Source organism: Vulpes lagopus, chromosome 13, assembly GCF_018345385.1.
Source record: "Vulpes lagopus strain Blue_001 chromosome 13, ASM1834538v1, whole genome shotgun sequence".
Taxonomy (NCBI): Eukaryota; Metazoa; Chordata; class Mammalia; order Carnivora; family Canidae; genus Vulpes; species Vulpes lagopus.
This window is the reverse complement of record NC_054836.1, coordinates 44119684-44135365: the sequence shown is the minus strand read 5'-3', so window position 1 is coordinate 44135365 and position 15682 is coordinate 44119684. Positions and strand designations below refer to the sequence as shown.

At 38.4% G+C, this 15682-nt stretch overlaps 1 protein-coding gene across 9 annotated transcripts in view; it reads left to right on the top strand.

Annotated features, from left to right (window-relative positions):
• The window catches only part of PDE1C (phosphodiesterase 1C), a 334235-nt gene that overhangs the window by 213819 nt on the left and 104734 nt on the right, over positions 1-15682 (top strand). For all 9 annotated transcript variants that reach the window (XM_041728172.1, XM_041728174.1, XM_041728170.1 and 6 more), the window contains 3 exons: positions 7728-7809; positions 11133-11253; positions 12998-13173. In XM_041728172.1, the coding sequence (XP_041584106.1) occupies positions 7728-7809; positions 11133-11253; positions 12998-13173 (379 nt within the window). The remainder of the gene's footprint in view (positions 1-7727; positions 7810-11132; positions 11254-12997; positions 13174-15682) is intronic.

The following is a 15682-nucleotide window of genomic DNA, read 5'->3' as shown; positions in this document are numbered from 1 at the left end:
CTGATGTCTTCCAACAAGAGCTGCCACTAAAACATTTGCTTTGAGACATGAGGTCCTGAGGTTGGAAGCCAGATGACATGCAGGCTGTAAGGACCTAAAATATAGCAAATTCACATCAGCATAGCTAATTCAGTTACTTCTGCACAAGACACTACTCATGATGCCAGTCTCAACTTTGTCCCCTAAACTGACAAGAGATAGGCTCTTTTAATGGTTACTCAATTTTTGGAAGTAAATTACTCCTATGATTACTGTTATTCTGTGATTCTGATTTGAATGGAAAAGCTGTAGGAGGCATCTACATGTGTGTATTTTTTCTTCTGAAACTGTACACAATATCTAGTGATGAGGTGGGAGCGGAGTCAACAGCATATTCAACAATATCCAGAAGACCCTTTATTGGCGCTTTCATTCCAACTGGTTTGTGGGACTAATCCAATCCCTCTTCTAGTTCTCAATGGTCTTTTTTTTTTTTTTTTTTTTTTAGTTCCCAATGGTCTTATCTGTGATTTGTATTTTAGGAGGTGCTGGCAGTAGGAGGGATTTAGGAGAAGGTTGAACCATATGTTTCCTTAGGGTCCTTCTGGCATTAAATGTTCTATACTTCCTTCACACTGTCTAGGGGTGCACATCAACACATGCACATACGCATGTTCCTCTAAACTGTTATGTGAATATACCCTAAGGTACCCGATTCTACATGTGGGCATTTCCCCTTGCAAAGTCATTGCTTGGTCTCTCAGGCTTGTTTTCAAGGAGAACCCAGTGGTGTGCGAGGTACTAGAGCGATACAGGTATGGCCTTATATATACAAGAATGACTGCAAATTCATCCTTAATCAAGGCCTAATTTTGAGCCAATTTTCTGGAAGCTGTTTTTCTAATATTAGTGAAAGGATTTTATTATATGCTTTCTTTAATATTGCTTGTGTGATAACACCCCCTATGGCTGAGAGTATTTAATCCATAGCCAAAGGTAGGTGATAGCTAATTCATTTAAGTTTGAGGTATAGGAGTGATTCTTTCTTTTAATTGTGAGTGATTATGAGAAATTGCTTAAATATGTGCACAATTTTTCCCATAAAGGAAACCTGGTTTGCATACACATATGCTTTAATTGAATGAAAAGGTGCTAGAGGCAATATGAAAATAACCTTATTGAATTTCTTGCCTATTGGGAGTGGAATGTTAGCTCACTGGACTGGAACCATTTTTTAGTAATTATGATTCAGTAAATTATTTTTATCGACTTAATATTTTAACCCAGATGCCATGAGCCATTTTAAGTAACCCATGTAGGAGAAATGTTGCCTCAGCTCTTAACTATAGATTTTAAATCAGACAGTTCAAATGGGAAATCTCAATGGGACTATAGAGTCTTTGAAAATATTACATTTGAAAGCTGGGCTATAATTCAAAATAAGGGCATAGCCTCAGTGTTGATAGACCAGACCTTCCATACTTTGCTAAAAGAGTAAGTTACATCTTCAGTACTATAACCATATTTTACAAAATCCAAGCTATGGCCTGGGGTGCTTCTCAATGAAATATTGACTTTTAAAAAGTAGAAGTTTGCCTCTTTGGTAAATACATGCTATAAAAGTCTTGAGGTTCATTTCCTCTGTATTTCTGGTATTTTTTTTAATATTTTGCAAAGATCCCCTACAATTCTTTAATATCCTCTGTGTCTGTGGTTGTTTCCCCATTTCTAATTCTCATTTCATGTATTAGTGTTTTTCCCCTTGCTTCCCTATGAAATTGGCTAATCATTTGATTAGTTTTTATTTTATTTGATAATACCTTAAATGAGATTTTCATTTTTACTAATTCATTTGTTCTGCTTGAATTTGTTTTGTTCTTTTGCTAACTCCCTGAGTTGGAAGATCCATTCACTTATTTCATTCTGCCTGTTTAGAATTAGAAGATATAAGGCTAGGAATTTGTCTTTTTCTTATAAATCTCATAGATTCTGATATACAATATGTTCACAATCATTCCTTCCTAAATATTCTGTAATTTTGGTGTAGATTTTTCCTTTACACAAGAGTTGGTTCAGATAGAAGTGTTTGTTTATATATTTTAACAGTGGTGCGCTCTTTTGCTCTCTAGTTTTATAATTAATTTGTGGCTTATTGAAATTCAAAGAATTTTTTCATTGTTTGGATTTTATTGTGAATCATTTGTCACCTACCATATAATGTTTTGTGAATGTTCACTGCTCTTGAAAAGTAGATTCATCTTCTACTTACAAGGCATAGAATTCAAAGAATACCATATATGTCTACCTTATGAATTATGTCACTTAGGTATTTTATATAACATTTGAAAAATTGATCTATTGTGGGTTGACAGGTGTTTCTATTTTCTTTTCTATGTAGTGTGAATGTTGAATTCTGTATTATTTGATTCTTGGATATTCATAATTATTAGATCGTCATAATTTATTGTACCCTTTATCATTATAAAGCCTGCTTCTTTGCCTCATCTAATGCTTTTACCTAGAATTCAAATTTGACTCATTTTAAGAATATGACCCTTGTCTTTGCACAGGCCTTTACCTTTAACCTTTCAGAGACAATTTGGTTTGGGTGTGCCCTTTAAACACTGAATATAGTTGAGGTTTTTTTTATGAGGCCATCTAAAATTATTTTCTTTTATTATTTGAAATCAGCTGTATTCATATCTATTGAAATGATGGGAATCTTTGATCTTAGATGCCATAGTATTTTATATTATGCCTTCTGTTTTTATAGCTTTTTCGTAAATAGTTCATTATATTGGCTGTGCCATCTGCTTTGTTCTCTATTTCTTCTGATGACTTGGAAGTTTTATATAGTTTTTAGTTCTTCCAGTGGCTAACTTGATGATAAAAATTCTACATCCTTTATTTATTTATCTATTGCCTCCTTGTTATAAAAAGTAGTAAACTTCTGCTTCCTCTCTCCTCTTCTCCAGCATCTAATTTTAGCTGGTTTTATTAACTTGTTTAATTCTTATAGTCTATCCTTTGTTATTTAAATATAGTTCTATTATTTTATATATCAGATTTAAATGATATATTCTTATCCTCATCTACAGCAGAAAGCCAATATTTATTCATTACCTCCAGACATTATTCCTCATTTCACTTCTATAACATAATTAACTCCTTGTTACTACTTGTTGGGCATATTATTTCTAAATTGTCCTGATTTTTTAAATGAGCATTCCATGGCAAGTACTACATGCTGCTTACAAAAGATATGTGCTAAACAAAGTGACCCAGAACAGTAGAAAGCATATCTGGCAAAAGCATAATTTTCTAGTTGTTCTTGTCTTGGTTCTACTCAGTGTTGGTACTTTCTAACATCTACTCAGTGTTGGTTGATCATCCACTGATTGGCCAACATTGTTCCTCAAGCGATTTCTTCTAGAAGAGCTAATGAAACCACATTTTTGTGTACTTGCCCATTTTTCTACTACTGTTTTACTTGGGCCATAGTTTGCTTGGGTAAGACTTTTTTTTTTATCAAACTTTCTTTCCCTGAGTCCTTTTTAAGATTTCACTCAAGTGTCTTCCATCTGTGAATATTGCTATGGAGAGGTTGGAGACCCTGCTGTAATTATTTTCCTGTCTAGGTGACATATCTTTTTGCTTATGTGCCCTAAAGGATTACTACTTTACCTTTGAAGCTTACTGATCTTACTAGGATAAATTTCAGTAATGATTGTTCTGTAATAGCTTTTCTTGGGAACTAGCATGTTCTTTTCTTCTATAGATTCAAGTTACATTGATTAAATCTTTGAATGCTTTTGTCTTCCGTTTGTTCAGTTCTCTTCTATAGAGAAAACAGTTCATGTGTTGCTCTCTTTTGTTTTTCTTCCATGTCTATATTTTAACTTTAAATCTTCATTAACTCTTTGATCAGTGATATTTGTTTGGTCTGCTTTTACATTCCTGACCTTCATGCCCCTTAATATTGTTTTCATCAAGAACGACTCATTTGTGCTGCTTCCAGGCAATCTTCTTTTATGCATGATTCTGTTTTTCTTTTCCATATCTTTCCTGAGTTCTGCTAGCTCCTGTTTGCCTGAGTCCCTGTTCTTGATAATTTCAAGAGTTTCCTTCTATTCATGACAATGTTTGATCATTACTGGGTGGCACTATTTTTTTCTGGTATTTCCTATCCATTATTTATTTATTTTTGTTTCTTCCTTTATTCCCTTTTTCCCCCTTTTTCACTTGAAATATCTTTTCGCAAGTTTTTTTTTGTTTGTTTGTTTGTTTGTTGGTAGTGATGGTAGTGCTCCTTCTTCCTCCTTCATTTTATTATTATTATTATAATTATTATTTACTATCATTGAATGAAATGTATTGTTTTTAGACTATTTGCAGGAGATATGTGCCCAGGAGGAACCAGAGCAGCAATATTCTAAAATAGCAGAGATTCTTCATGGTTTATTTTGAGGTTTCTGTGATGTGGGATGTGTTTTGTGTGTGTGTGTGTGTGTGTGTGTGTGTGTGTGTGTGTTAATCTTTATTTCTTCCCAGACAATAGTGGGCAGCAATCTCTGCCATCCATCATCCTCTTGCCATGCCTAATTATTTCCTCATTCAACTTCTCCTTTTCTACAATTCCTAGGGACTAAATAGGGTCCAGGGTAGCTTCTCACACCAGAGAGAACCAGGAGAACTATGTTCTTCAAGTTTTATCTGAGATCTTCAGCCATAGGCTTCTTCTCTGGAGATCTGACCTCATCCTTATCTGATATTCACAACATTTAGTAGCCATTCCTCATATAGTTTGATTTGAGAGGACAGATTTTTCCTAGTATTTGTGTTTCTGATTCTTGCTCTCCTGCTTTGAGAGGATAATTTCTGAGAAGAAAGGACACAGATGTCTTTACTATATACTATCTTAAATCCAAAATCACAATAATTTTCTTATACTTCATATTTATAACTTTTTCTCCTGGGAAAGAAAACTGTACATTGCTGCAATTTTTTGTGTGTGATACTTTTATTACCCTCTCCAATAATATACTATTTCTTCATTCAACCTGGAAATACTCACTTAAGACATCACCTGCCCTTGAACTTACAATATAGAAATAATCTTTGTTTCTCTTATTTGGTTTGTTGCTTACATATGGCTGCTGTAACACACAGAATATATAATAACACACATAAAATGGGAGTTTATTACCCACTCATGTGAAGTACAGGACGTCTTTCTTGATTGGCAGGTAGTTTATAATTAGCAGTGATTTTAGACCCAAACTCTACATGGCTTCCATGTTGCTTATCTACATCAAGCCAGCAAAAAAGGGAAGAACATGGACAAGTAGGCATAGGAGATTTTATATGCCATAAGTATGGTAGAGATACATCCCCTCTCCTCTTGTTTTATTATCTAGCACTAACAGGCAGAGATCCTGGAAAACATAAAGTAACTGTATGGACAGAAATAGAGGAGGAAACAGAGGGAAGTTTTATGAACAGCTAACTGCCTCATTGTTCCCCCAGCCTGCCTGTCATAATGTAGCCAAAGGAGCTTGAGTGTTTCTAATCAAATTAACTCTTCATTCATTCAACAAATATGCATTGTGTTCCTTTTGCAGATTGACTAGATGACTTTATTAGTCTTAAACCCCACCATGGGAATAATACTTATTTTTGTGCATTGTCCTAGAGAAAAAAATGAATTAGTTAAAAAAAAATCCTTCATGCTTAGACTTTTGCCCTTTATTTTCTTTAGAAAATATTAAGGTCTTCAGTAAAAAGGAAAGGGTATGAATAATTCTACATGGACCAGTAGTTATAGTCATATGATGTTTTTGAAATCAAGTTGAATTCACCTGTACAAGTACATCCTTTCATATTACTTTCTGCACATTTTTTTCCAATTCATAAATGTGTCTGTCCTCCAAAGGAAATTCAATGACCAGTACTTTAAAATAGGCTTTTAATAGTTGAGTCTACTCAGCTTAATTACATCCAAAAACTGTAAATGATGTGTAGATATGGGTATGGATAAATCCATGGGATGTCATTTCATAGCTTATACTTTTTTAATAATAAAATCCAAATTGATGCTTATACCTTAATAGTCAAATGGTTAATGTTCACCACCTTTTCTTCTAAACCACCCCCCATTAAAATGTACCAAAAACTCACCTTGTATCCCTGCTTCATAAGGAATTAAAATGAGTTTTATTTGTCTTAGCTGAGTTATCCTGCTAAACCATCTACACAACAACAGTTTATGTTATACTCTTCCTTCTTTGCATCCTGTCCAAGTAGAAGTAGCTTAGGGGTAAATTATTTTTATCATGCCACTTGAGAGATAGTACAGTCCTTAGCAAGGCATACTCAGAAATAGAAGAGCCATTGTGTCCCATGAGGTGTCTATACAGGACACCCGAACTGAACCACTTCAGGACTGTTCCTAAGACCCTTGGATGACCCCAGCACCTATTGTGACCCCACTATTCAGCTTCCTCAGACACCCATTCCTTTTCCTTCCTTTCAGTAGATGTTCTGTATATGGACCAGCATCCCTTCTCTTTCGTAACATGCCTTAGAAAGAAAAAGTATTGCGTTTTTAATCCAGATCTAGTTTTTGAATAAAGTTGTTATTACTTTTTATTTACTCTTAATGTATTGTTAATATTTATTCTAATCAGAGTGTATTTGATATAACAAATTCACTAAATGTTTCTCAAATCTTGACTTAGATATTAGAGATACCTAAGATATCTAATATCAGAGAAACAATAATAGTTCTTTTATTTATTTACATATATTTCTCAGTTAATCCTCATCACAACCTGGTGAAATAGAGGGTATTATCTCATACTTTATAGAACATAAAACTGAAATGTAGAGAGGGAAAATAAGCTTACTATAATCACACAGCTAAGGGGAGAAAGGCCAGATTCAACTCACATCAGTAGCCATTAACCTGAGCAGATTCTATCCTAGTAAAATGAATCAGCACTAATTCACTGCTATAAGAAGGGTGCCATCTTCTCCCTTTCCTCTAGGTGTGTGACTAAAGCTTTTGGTTCAGGTTTTCAAAAATCATTTCCCTCATTATTCAGACTTTCCATAGTACCTACTTGTTATAGTGATGCTTTTGGTTAGATTGAGAATATATTGGCCGGAGAATTATTACTGTCTGACTTGAGAAACAAAAGCAATTATTTACTGTTTCTTTTTTGGTCCACTTTTCATTATGGACTGAGCCTTGTGCTTAAGACCCTGGAAGCACTTACCTGAGTTGTGTGTAGGTTTAGATAGCAACACTAGGAGAATAAAACCAAAACAGTCCAGTTTGAATTTGTGTCTTGGAGACTGCCCACAACACAGGGGCTTCACTGGCTCATGAAAGGCCACAGATCTACACAACTTGAGAACACATAGGAATCCTGAGTGCAGTGTTGGCTCTAGGCCACAGGACGCAATGGCTTTTCTTATTTTCCTCGGGGGACCTATTGCTGCCTGATGAGGCTTTCCATACAACAGCATGTGCCTTTGCAGTTGGATGGACTGATTGGACTCCAGAGGGCTTCAGTTTCTTGGTGCCTTTTATGCAGAGGAGCAGGCCCTAGAAGGACTTATTACATAATGTAATTGTAATAATTATAATAAAGACCAGTGGCCTTTGTGGCAGTTGAAGGTGCTAAATAAAATCTGGGTAACTTCACCTACTGATCTTAATTTACTATGGCCTCCTGTTTTTCTAGGGTGACAGAGAAGCAGAGCTGGGGCTGCCTTTTTCTCCACTGTGTGACCGAAAGTCGACGATGGTTGCTCAGTCGCAAGTGGGTAGGTGTTACAGCCCTTTGGATGGAAAGAATAAACAGAGAGGGATACCTAAAAGTAAGCTCAGATGTTCCCAGTGATTCTTTGGCAGGGAACCTGGCCCCATTTTGCTGTGCTCATGGTCGGTTGGATTGATGGAGGTGTTCTCCCCACTCTTTTCCCTGGAATGTGGCTGGTTTGTGGGGAGATTAGAGAGCAATTCTCTGCTGTTTCTATCATTCCCCACCAAGAGCAAAAGGGGCCTCAACTTTACAATGTGATGACAAGAATCAGTGGCAAGAAGCCCATTCTATTTCAGCCTCTCCATTCTGCATGCAATACCGGAAATCTCCTTGGCATTTCTCCTCAATGATACTTCCTCTGGCCCTGTTTCCAGGACAGTCCCATTTCCTAGATAACGCTACTTTCAGGATTGGCTCATTTTAAATGTTTCCTTCTTTTTAGAAACTTTTTAACACTTTTTTTTTTGGTAGAGGTAATTTTGTACTGCTAATTACCATAATATATATGCATTTCGAAAATCCTCAGATATGAGAGAGGTTACCAGTATCACACATAAATTAAATATCATCAGTGCTCTTCATTTGGAAGAGTCTGATATCATTCAAAAAAGTAAATTCAACAAGGATTTACTGATTTTTTCCACTTGTATTTTGAGTACTCATTCATTTTTTTCATGATAATATATTGAGTTTCTGTTAGGTGCAGGGCACTGCTAGGCACTGTAAGAGAAGTATGTCGTAAAAAACAAATAAAAATTATATATGGTATCTGCTCCCAAAGACATTGAACTAGTATTAGGTGGTAGGCAAGATGTTAGGAAAACAAAATCTATTTGAGTGTTACAGTGCAAAGATAGAGTTCTGTATATGGTATAATCAGGTCCAGAACAGAGTGTGTAGACTGTTAGACTCAGAAAGACTTGTTGGAGGGTGCATTTGAGTTGAGGCTTAAGAAATAAGTGGGCAATATCTAGGCAAATGGTGCTGTATTGAGAGGTATGTAATGGGTCGGTGGAAGGGCATTGCAGATAAGAGATCAGCATATACTAAGCAGGGAAATTTAAAACAGCCTAGTGTGATCAGGGCACTACAAACAACTCCTGGCTGGAGTAGTGGGCAGATGAAGTGAGCAACATGTCTAGAGAGAAAATCAGGGTATATCTAAAGAATTGTAAGTAAGATTTAAAAATATGGAAATTGATGCTTTAGAGTAAGAGTCATTAAACTGTAGCCTGTGGGCTAAATCTGGCCTACCACTTGGTCCTGTAAATGGTTTTATTATAACAGAGCTAAGCTCGTTCATTTGCATATTGCTATGGCTACTTTTAAACTATAGTGACAGAGTTAAGGAGTTGTCATAGATTTGTCCTACAGAACCTAAAATATTCACTTATCTGGCCCTTTACAGAAAAAGTTTGTCAACCACTGTTTTAGGAAGACTTCTCTATTGGATAGCTGGAGGATTTTGAATAAGGCTAGAGGCAAGGAAATCAGCTAGGTGCCTTCTGCAGGATTACAAGCAAACAATGATGAGTGATAGAACTGAGGGAGGATGGAGACTTTCCAGAAGAGAGGTGGCATGTAATATATTAAGAATTCAGCTGAACACAAAACTAAGGTGAAGGCAGCAATCCAGATTAAGTGGTCCTGTTTATAAGGGTTGGAGGGAAAGCTGATGAGTTAGTTCTGGTTTGGACATGTTGACTTTAACTTGTACAAAAGCAAAAAAGGTGAAAACTGTCATCAAACACTTCAGTTTCAGCTTGAACTGAAATTATAAAATTCTACCACAATTAACTAAGAATACAAAGTTGGACATCAGTGTTTCTTTATCAGGATACTATGGGTATTTGGGACATTGCTTGTTTTGCCAATTATGTTGTAGGACTTTTAGCAACCTTTATTGCTAGGCATTAAATGCCAGGATCACCCACCTTGGTCATTATGAAAACCAAAATAGCATTTGCACCAAACAAATGCTTGATTTGGATTTCATTTCCTCCCAACTTTCATGTGGCTGCGTAACGAACTATCACCAATAGTTCCAGATTATATATTTTCTACTAATGTGTTATAGAACACCTGGGTATTTTTTGAGCCATTGATACAATAACTCTAGCCTAACATCAGCTGTCTCCCTGACATGGTGATATCTCTAAGGTACAGTTCCGAATCTGACCCCTCTCCTAATTTCCAACCCTTTTCTTCCAATTCTGTTTGCTCTCTCCCATCTGGACATGTCCTCTGTACCCCAGAATCAGCAATCTAAGACCAAGCCCATCGTCCTTTCCCCAGCCACATTCTCCCCCATCGACTCTGGGCTCTCTGCTTTGCTGGGGAAGTCTCTGACAATTCCCACTTAGAGGCAGCACCACCTCCTGCTGTGCTTGCACCTATGCCTCCGTGACACCCCCACCTTACAGTGGCACTGGATCCTGCCTTCCTTTAGCTATTGCAACAGCTTCTGAAAGATTTTCCCAGCCTCATCCCCTCCTGCTCTCTCCCTTCTTGCCAGATTAAGTTTCTTGACAAATCAATTTTCCCAAAGAACATTTAAAAAAACCTGTGAGGCTGCCCAAACATCTCAAGGGGCTTCTAATACCCATCGAAGTCCCAACTCCTTGGCCTGACCCTTAGGAGCCTCCCTCCCTGTGCTGATGATGACTTCCTGCCTTCTCAAGCTTTGCCTCTCCAACTCTAAAAAAAAATCCTTAAGCCCCAGTTATTCCTCAGACACATCCTGTATTTTCTCTCATCCTCATTGCTTTGCTTATTCCATCCCTTCCACCTAGTGTGAAGACACTTAGGGCTCAGCTCAAACATCACAACCTCCATAAAGCTATTCATAGGCCTCTCAGTGGGTGGGAAAATATCCTCCCTCCCTTATCTTCCCCGGGGCCTTCTTTGGTCTTCTCCTTTGGCCCTTGCCATATACTCTAGGGGTCATTTTTCTGTTCAGTTAATCTCTCATAAACTCTTTGAAGGTAGACAGGTTGTGTTCTACATCTTCATCTATATGCATCACCGACCACAGCATTTGTTCCATTGTGGGGGTTGAATATGTGTTTCTTAATCACTTGATTGAGCTAGCTGCTAGAAAATCATAAGAAAGTTATGCAGAAGAAATGGAACTGACTCATGGTATTCAGCTCAAGGAATATGTTAAATGAATAAGACCAACCTACTCTCTCCTAATCTGATCTGGAGCTCCTCTGCGGATAAATTTTCAAAAAGAAGAAAGATAAGATTCATTAGTCTCCATTGGAAAATGTAGAAAGGCCAGGTAATATGTAGCTCCTCTGAAGTGTTGCTGTCTCTCTTCAGGTTTTATTGATTTCATTGTGGAACCCACCTTCACTGTGCTCACGGACATGACTGAAAAGATTGTGAGTCCCTTAATTGATGAAACCTCCCAAACCGGCGGGATAGGACAGAGGCGTTCAAGGTCAGTGGGGAAACTCGATGGTTAGAGGTCAGGTTGGCCTGTCCACGAGGACGGAGTGGTTCCTTTGGTAGAGATGGGGGTATTTCCTAATGATGTTTGCCCTATCTTTCTTATAAGAGAGAAGTCTGCCTCTTTCTTTTTCTCAGAGGAATAGAAGGTGTACTGTCTGTGCTCTACAGGCTGGCCTGGAAGGAGGTAGCCATGCTCTACACCATGACTGGTGGGTTTCCAGTACTGGTCCTCCACCCCATTCTCTCTTCTGGTGCTTTTGCTCAAGATAGCACCTATCACGACACTTTGACCTCCTGGCCCAGACAGTCCTTGCTCCCCATACTACAAAAAGAAAGTGCTGCTGATCAGAATTCTCTCAAGAAATGAAACTGATTTTCATTTCTAGGTTTAGGGAGAGAATGAAGTGGAGGAAGGGAAAAAAAAATCCTGAAAATTTTAAATCACCTTTTGAAACAACTTCATTATATTGAGCATAGATTAGTAGCAGGCTCTGGAGTCAGAATCCACGTTAAAAATCATAGTCCCATTACTTGGTAGCTGTGCCATCTCAGGCGAGTAGCCTCAGTTTCCTCATGTGGGGTATAATATTCCTAGGTTGGAGGGAAGATTAAAAGAATTCTTCAGTGTAATAAAGCCCTGAACACAGGGTTGGGCACGGAAAAAGTGCTTGCTACAGTAAAGCTAACCCTTGATTTTTATTAGCGGTACCACTGCTAGTCCTATCACCCTTTTCCACTTGTCCAGGTAAAACCTAGGGCTTTGTCATATAGGAGAAAGGAGAGAAATAGAATTAGTGGGAAAATAAGAAAGGTGAAGCAAGAGAGGGAGTCAATAGAAGGGAAGGTAAAACAACTGTTAAGACAGTGGGGAAAAAAAAAGACAGTGGGAACCCGGGGATACTCAAGGTGAACGGGCTCAGTGAGGACTACTCTCACGGAGGACAGAAGCCTTCCACCTGAGTCCCCTGCCCCACAGCCCTGCAAGCACTAGGCGGAAACACAGCCTACTTATCTAGCCAGCCTCAGTTATGGTTGTCAGTGGGTTTGCATTTGTGTGGGTCACAGCGCTAGCCATCTGGAAGTGTGTGATACATTCAAGTTTCCCAGAAGATGATACTTCCTATATTTGCAAAATCGCCCATGGTTAAAGCTTGAAGTAATAATATTCATTTTAAAAATGCCTTTTGTACAACTCATTTCCCCACAATCTCCGAGGTGTCTGTGCCTTTTCAGCTTCCCCCAGGAACATAAGAAAATCCTCTTACTGTGGCCTTGGGGACTCTGGGGACAGAGACACTCCAGTCCAGTGGGAGGTGGAGCTGGAGAGAAAGAGGTACAAGTGGCTGGGTAACCTGGAAAAGTGGTCAGTGTGGAAGCAAGTGGGTGCACTGGGGAGCCAAGTAGAAGCCCAATTTCAAATTAATTAATTTCAGATTAAAGAGAGAGAATTCATGTGAGGGAATTCTAGTCATTGAATAAGAGGACACCAGTCAACAGGGAAGAAATATGGAGAATATTGATGCTCATGAGGCTGAAATCTTGATTTTTTTTTCTCCTGTTGAAAATACAGAATTTCCCATTTGTCATATATGGAAAATAGGAATTGCAAACTTCAGGACCCAGGAATTTCACAATACAACTTGAGAAGTGTTAACCAATACTTTCTTGGGCTCAGTCATTGGCATACATTTTTTTAAACACCTTCCTCTTTGATATGATTTTTTGTCCTCCAGTTTGAACAGCATCAGTTCGGCAGATGCAAAGAGATCAGGTGTCAAGAGCACTGGCTCAGAAGGAAGCGCCCCCATCAACAGTTCTGTCATCCCTGTTGACTACAAGAGTTTTAAAGCCACTTGGACTGAGGTGGTGCACATCAATCGGGAGAGATGGAGGGCCAAGGTGCCCAAAGGTAACATGCCACCGGGGAATCTTCCAGGAGATCTGTCCAAACCCACTTAAAAAAACATACTTAAAGGTATTGCAAATGAAGCGCCATCTCAGGGTATCAATTCAAATGGCTTAATATTAGGATCCACCTCAGCGCATAATAGAACGAGGCTGACCGCCACGCCCCCACTTAGGCATGACCTTTGTGTTATTTGACTAAAGTCCTTTTTTTTTTTGTATAAAGATCCTACAGCAGATGGGTTTGTTATTTTTTGGTTTCTTTGATACCAGCTTGTCATTCTCACTTCATGTCATGTGACACAATGATGAGGCTTTCATTACTTCCTTTATCTAAGTAAAGCCTAGCCAATAGCCACCTCTGCCATCACGCTGGGCAGAGTTTTCATATCCTTGCGTGCATTTTGATCCTCCTTTCATATTCTCAACTTCTCTTCAGTCCTTGCTTCATCTCAGGAGACTCAGATCTCCTGAGATGAAGCAAACTTGCAGGTAAAATTCACTGAGGCCAACATCAGAATTCAGATGAGAAAAGTCATGACTCTTGGTATTCTAAATAAAAGAGATTGAAACCCGTGTGCTTCTTGAAAGCCGACATCCATTGGCTCACACATGTATTCGTGTTTCTTGAGCATGTACTGCGTGATCCATACACACCGTATGCTCATCCTGTAGCCCAGGGAGGAACACATACCTGAGATAAAGGTACAATGCTGTGGCGCCAGATTCCAGGGAGAGACACAAACATCCATGGCTCCAGGAGCTCAGCGAGGGGGTTGATCCCAATGGGCTTTGTGGAGGTGAGTGTTCGTCAACAGTCAGTGTCTGTTAACATCTACCAAGTGCCTCCTGCATGCTGAGAGGACAGAGATGAGTATCAGACATCCCAGTCCTCAAACCTGAGGGTAGGGGGGCATTAGCACAGAGTTTCAAGGAAAGAAGTGGAATGCCAGCCACTGCAGCTTGTTCACAAAATCCTGTCCAAGTGGCTGCTCCTTTCAGGTGGGGCAAAAGGTTTATGTGTATGGCACTTTTAAGGCATAATTGGGCCCTTATCATTTCAGGACAGATGTTGGACCCTGAGCTGCGGAGCCAGCACCTCTTCCATATCTTAAGTGTAGCCTCTCACAGTCTATTCAGATGCTTTAAACATTTAAATTCTCCCTGCTGGCAGCCGATGCAGGCAGCAATGGCAGCTACTACATCATCTCAAAAGAAGCATGCTCTTATAATCAATTAACACTCATTACATTTGAAAATCCAATTCCTGGCAACACACAATCTAAAGAGGTACTTCGAAATAATTTGTTTGCCGTTATCTAGTTTACTTAAGTTACCTTCTGAAACTAATCACCGAGGGGAGCATTAGACGGCTGCTTTCCCAGCAGAAAACTGGCACTTCAAGAATGACAGATGAATAAACGCTAATAGTTAACAAAATGTTAGGTATGCCGATTGAGATATGACTAAGCTATTTTGGAAGTATAAAGGGACTTGTCCCTAAATCTGCTGGGGGTGTTTGGGAAGGCATCTTGTAGCCAGGACTTCAAGGATGCCTGAGGTTCGTCCTGCAGGAGGTGTTATATTTTAAAATGGGGAGCGAGGAGAAAGGAGGTGGACAGAGGCACAAAGCCTGGGTTATGTACGTTTTGTGGGAGGATGGTTTGAATATCAAAGCACATTTCAGTTAGTGGGGAAATGGAGAATTGAATCCCTGCTTGCACTGTGCTTTTTGGCAGATTCATGCAGATTCTTTGCGAAAATTACCTTCTGAGGATGATAATACACATCACAGAGTTGATGCAAAGAACAGAAATAAATCTGTAAAGCACTGAGAATGGAGCCTGTGTGTGGTTGGTGCCTGATAACTCATAGCTGTTATTTGAAAAAAATCGGAAAAGAAAGTTAGAGGCTTGGATGCAGAGTTAGGAAGATGGTGGTAAAAATACCAACCTATATCTAATACTCTGTAACAATTTTAGCCGCCCAGTAATGCTGTTGACTAGTTCACTGGTGGTTAAGAGATTCAGTTTACATCTTTTTTTTTCCATTGGTGATCAGTTTGTACTAGATTATCCTAAGCTGTTTTGCTCATTCTTCTTTTCTACCAGAAAACCATGATTTCAAGAAAGCCTGACCTGCATGGGGTACTTGAACATATGTTGGTATTAAATTGATTAGAATGAGATCGAAAGTCTTGGTTTTATTAACCAACCCGATACAAAGCTAGCTGGACCAGAACCCATAGTTGTCAGAAAAAATTAAATCAGTATTTCTTAACAGCTCTCAGGGCTGAAAATCATTATTATTCCCAAATAAGATGAATAAGTATAATAATTTGCAAGTCTGATCAATATTGATCAATTTTTTATCAATATTTAATGCCTTATAAACATTTTTTGTGTTTAGATTATAATGCTGAAATACATACATACATATATATATATTTCACTTTCACTTTTAATCTTTCCAGCCAGACATTGATAAAATATATAAGTAAAAATTTTCCCCAT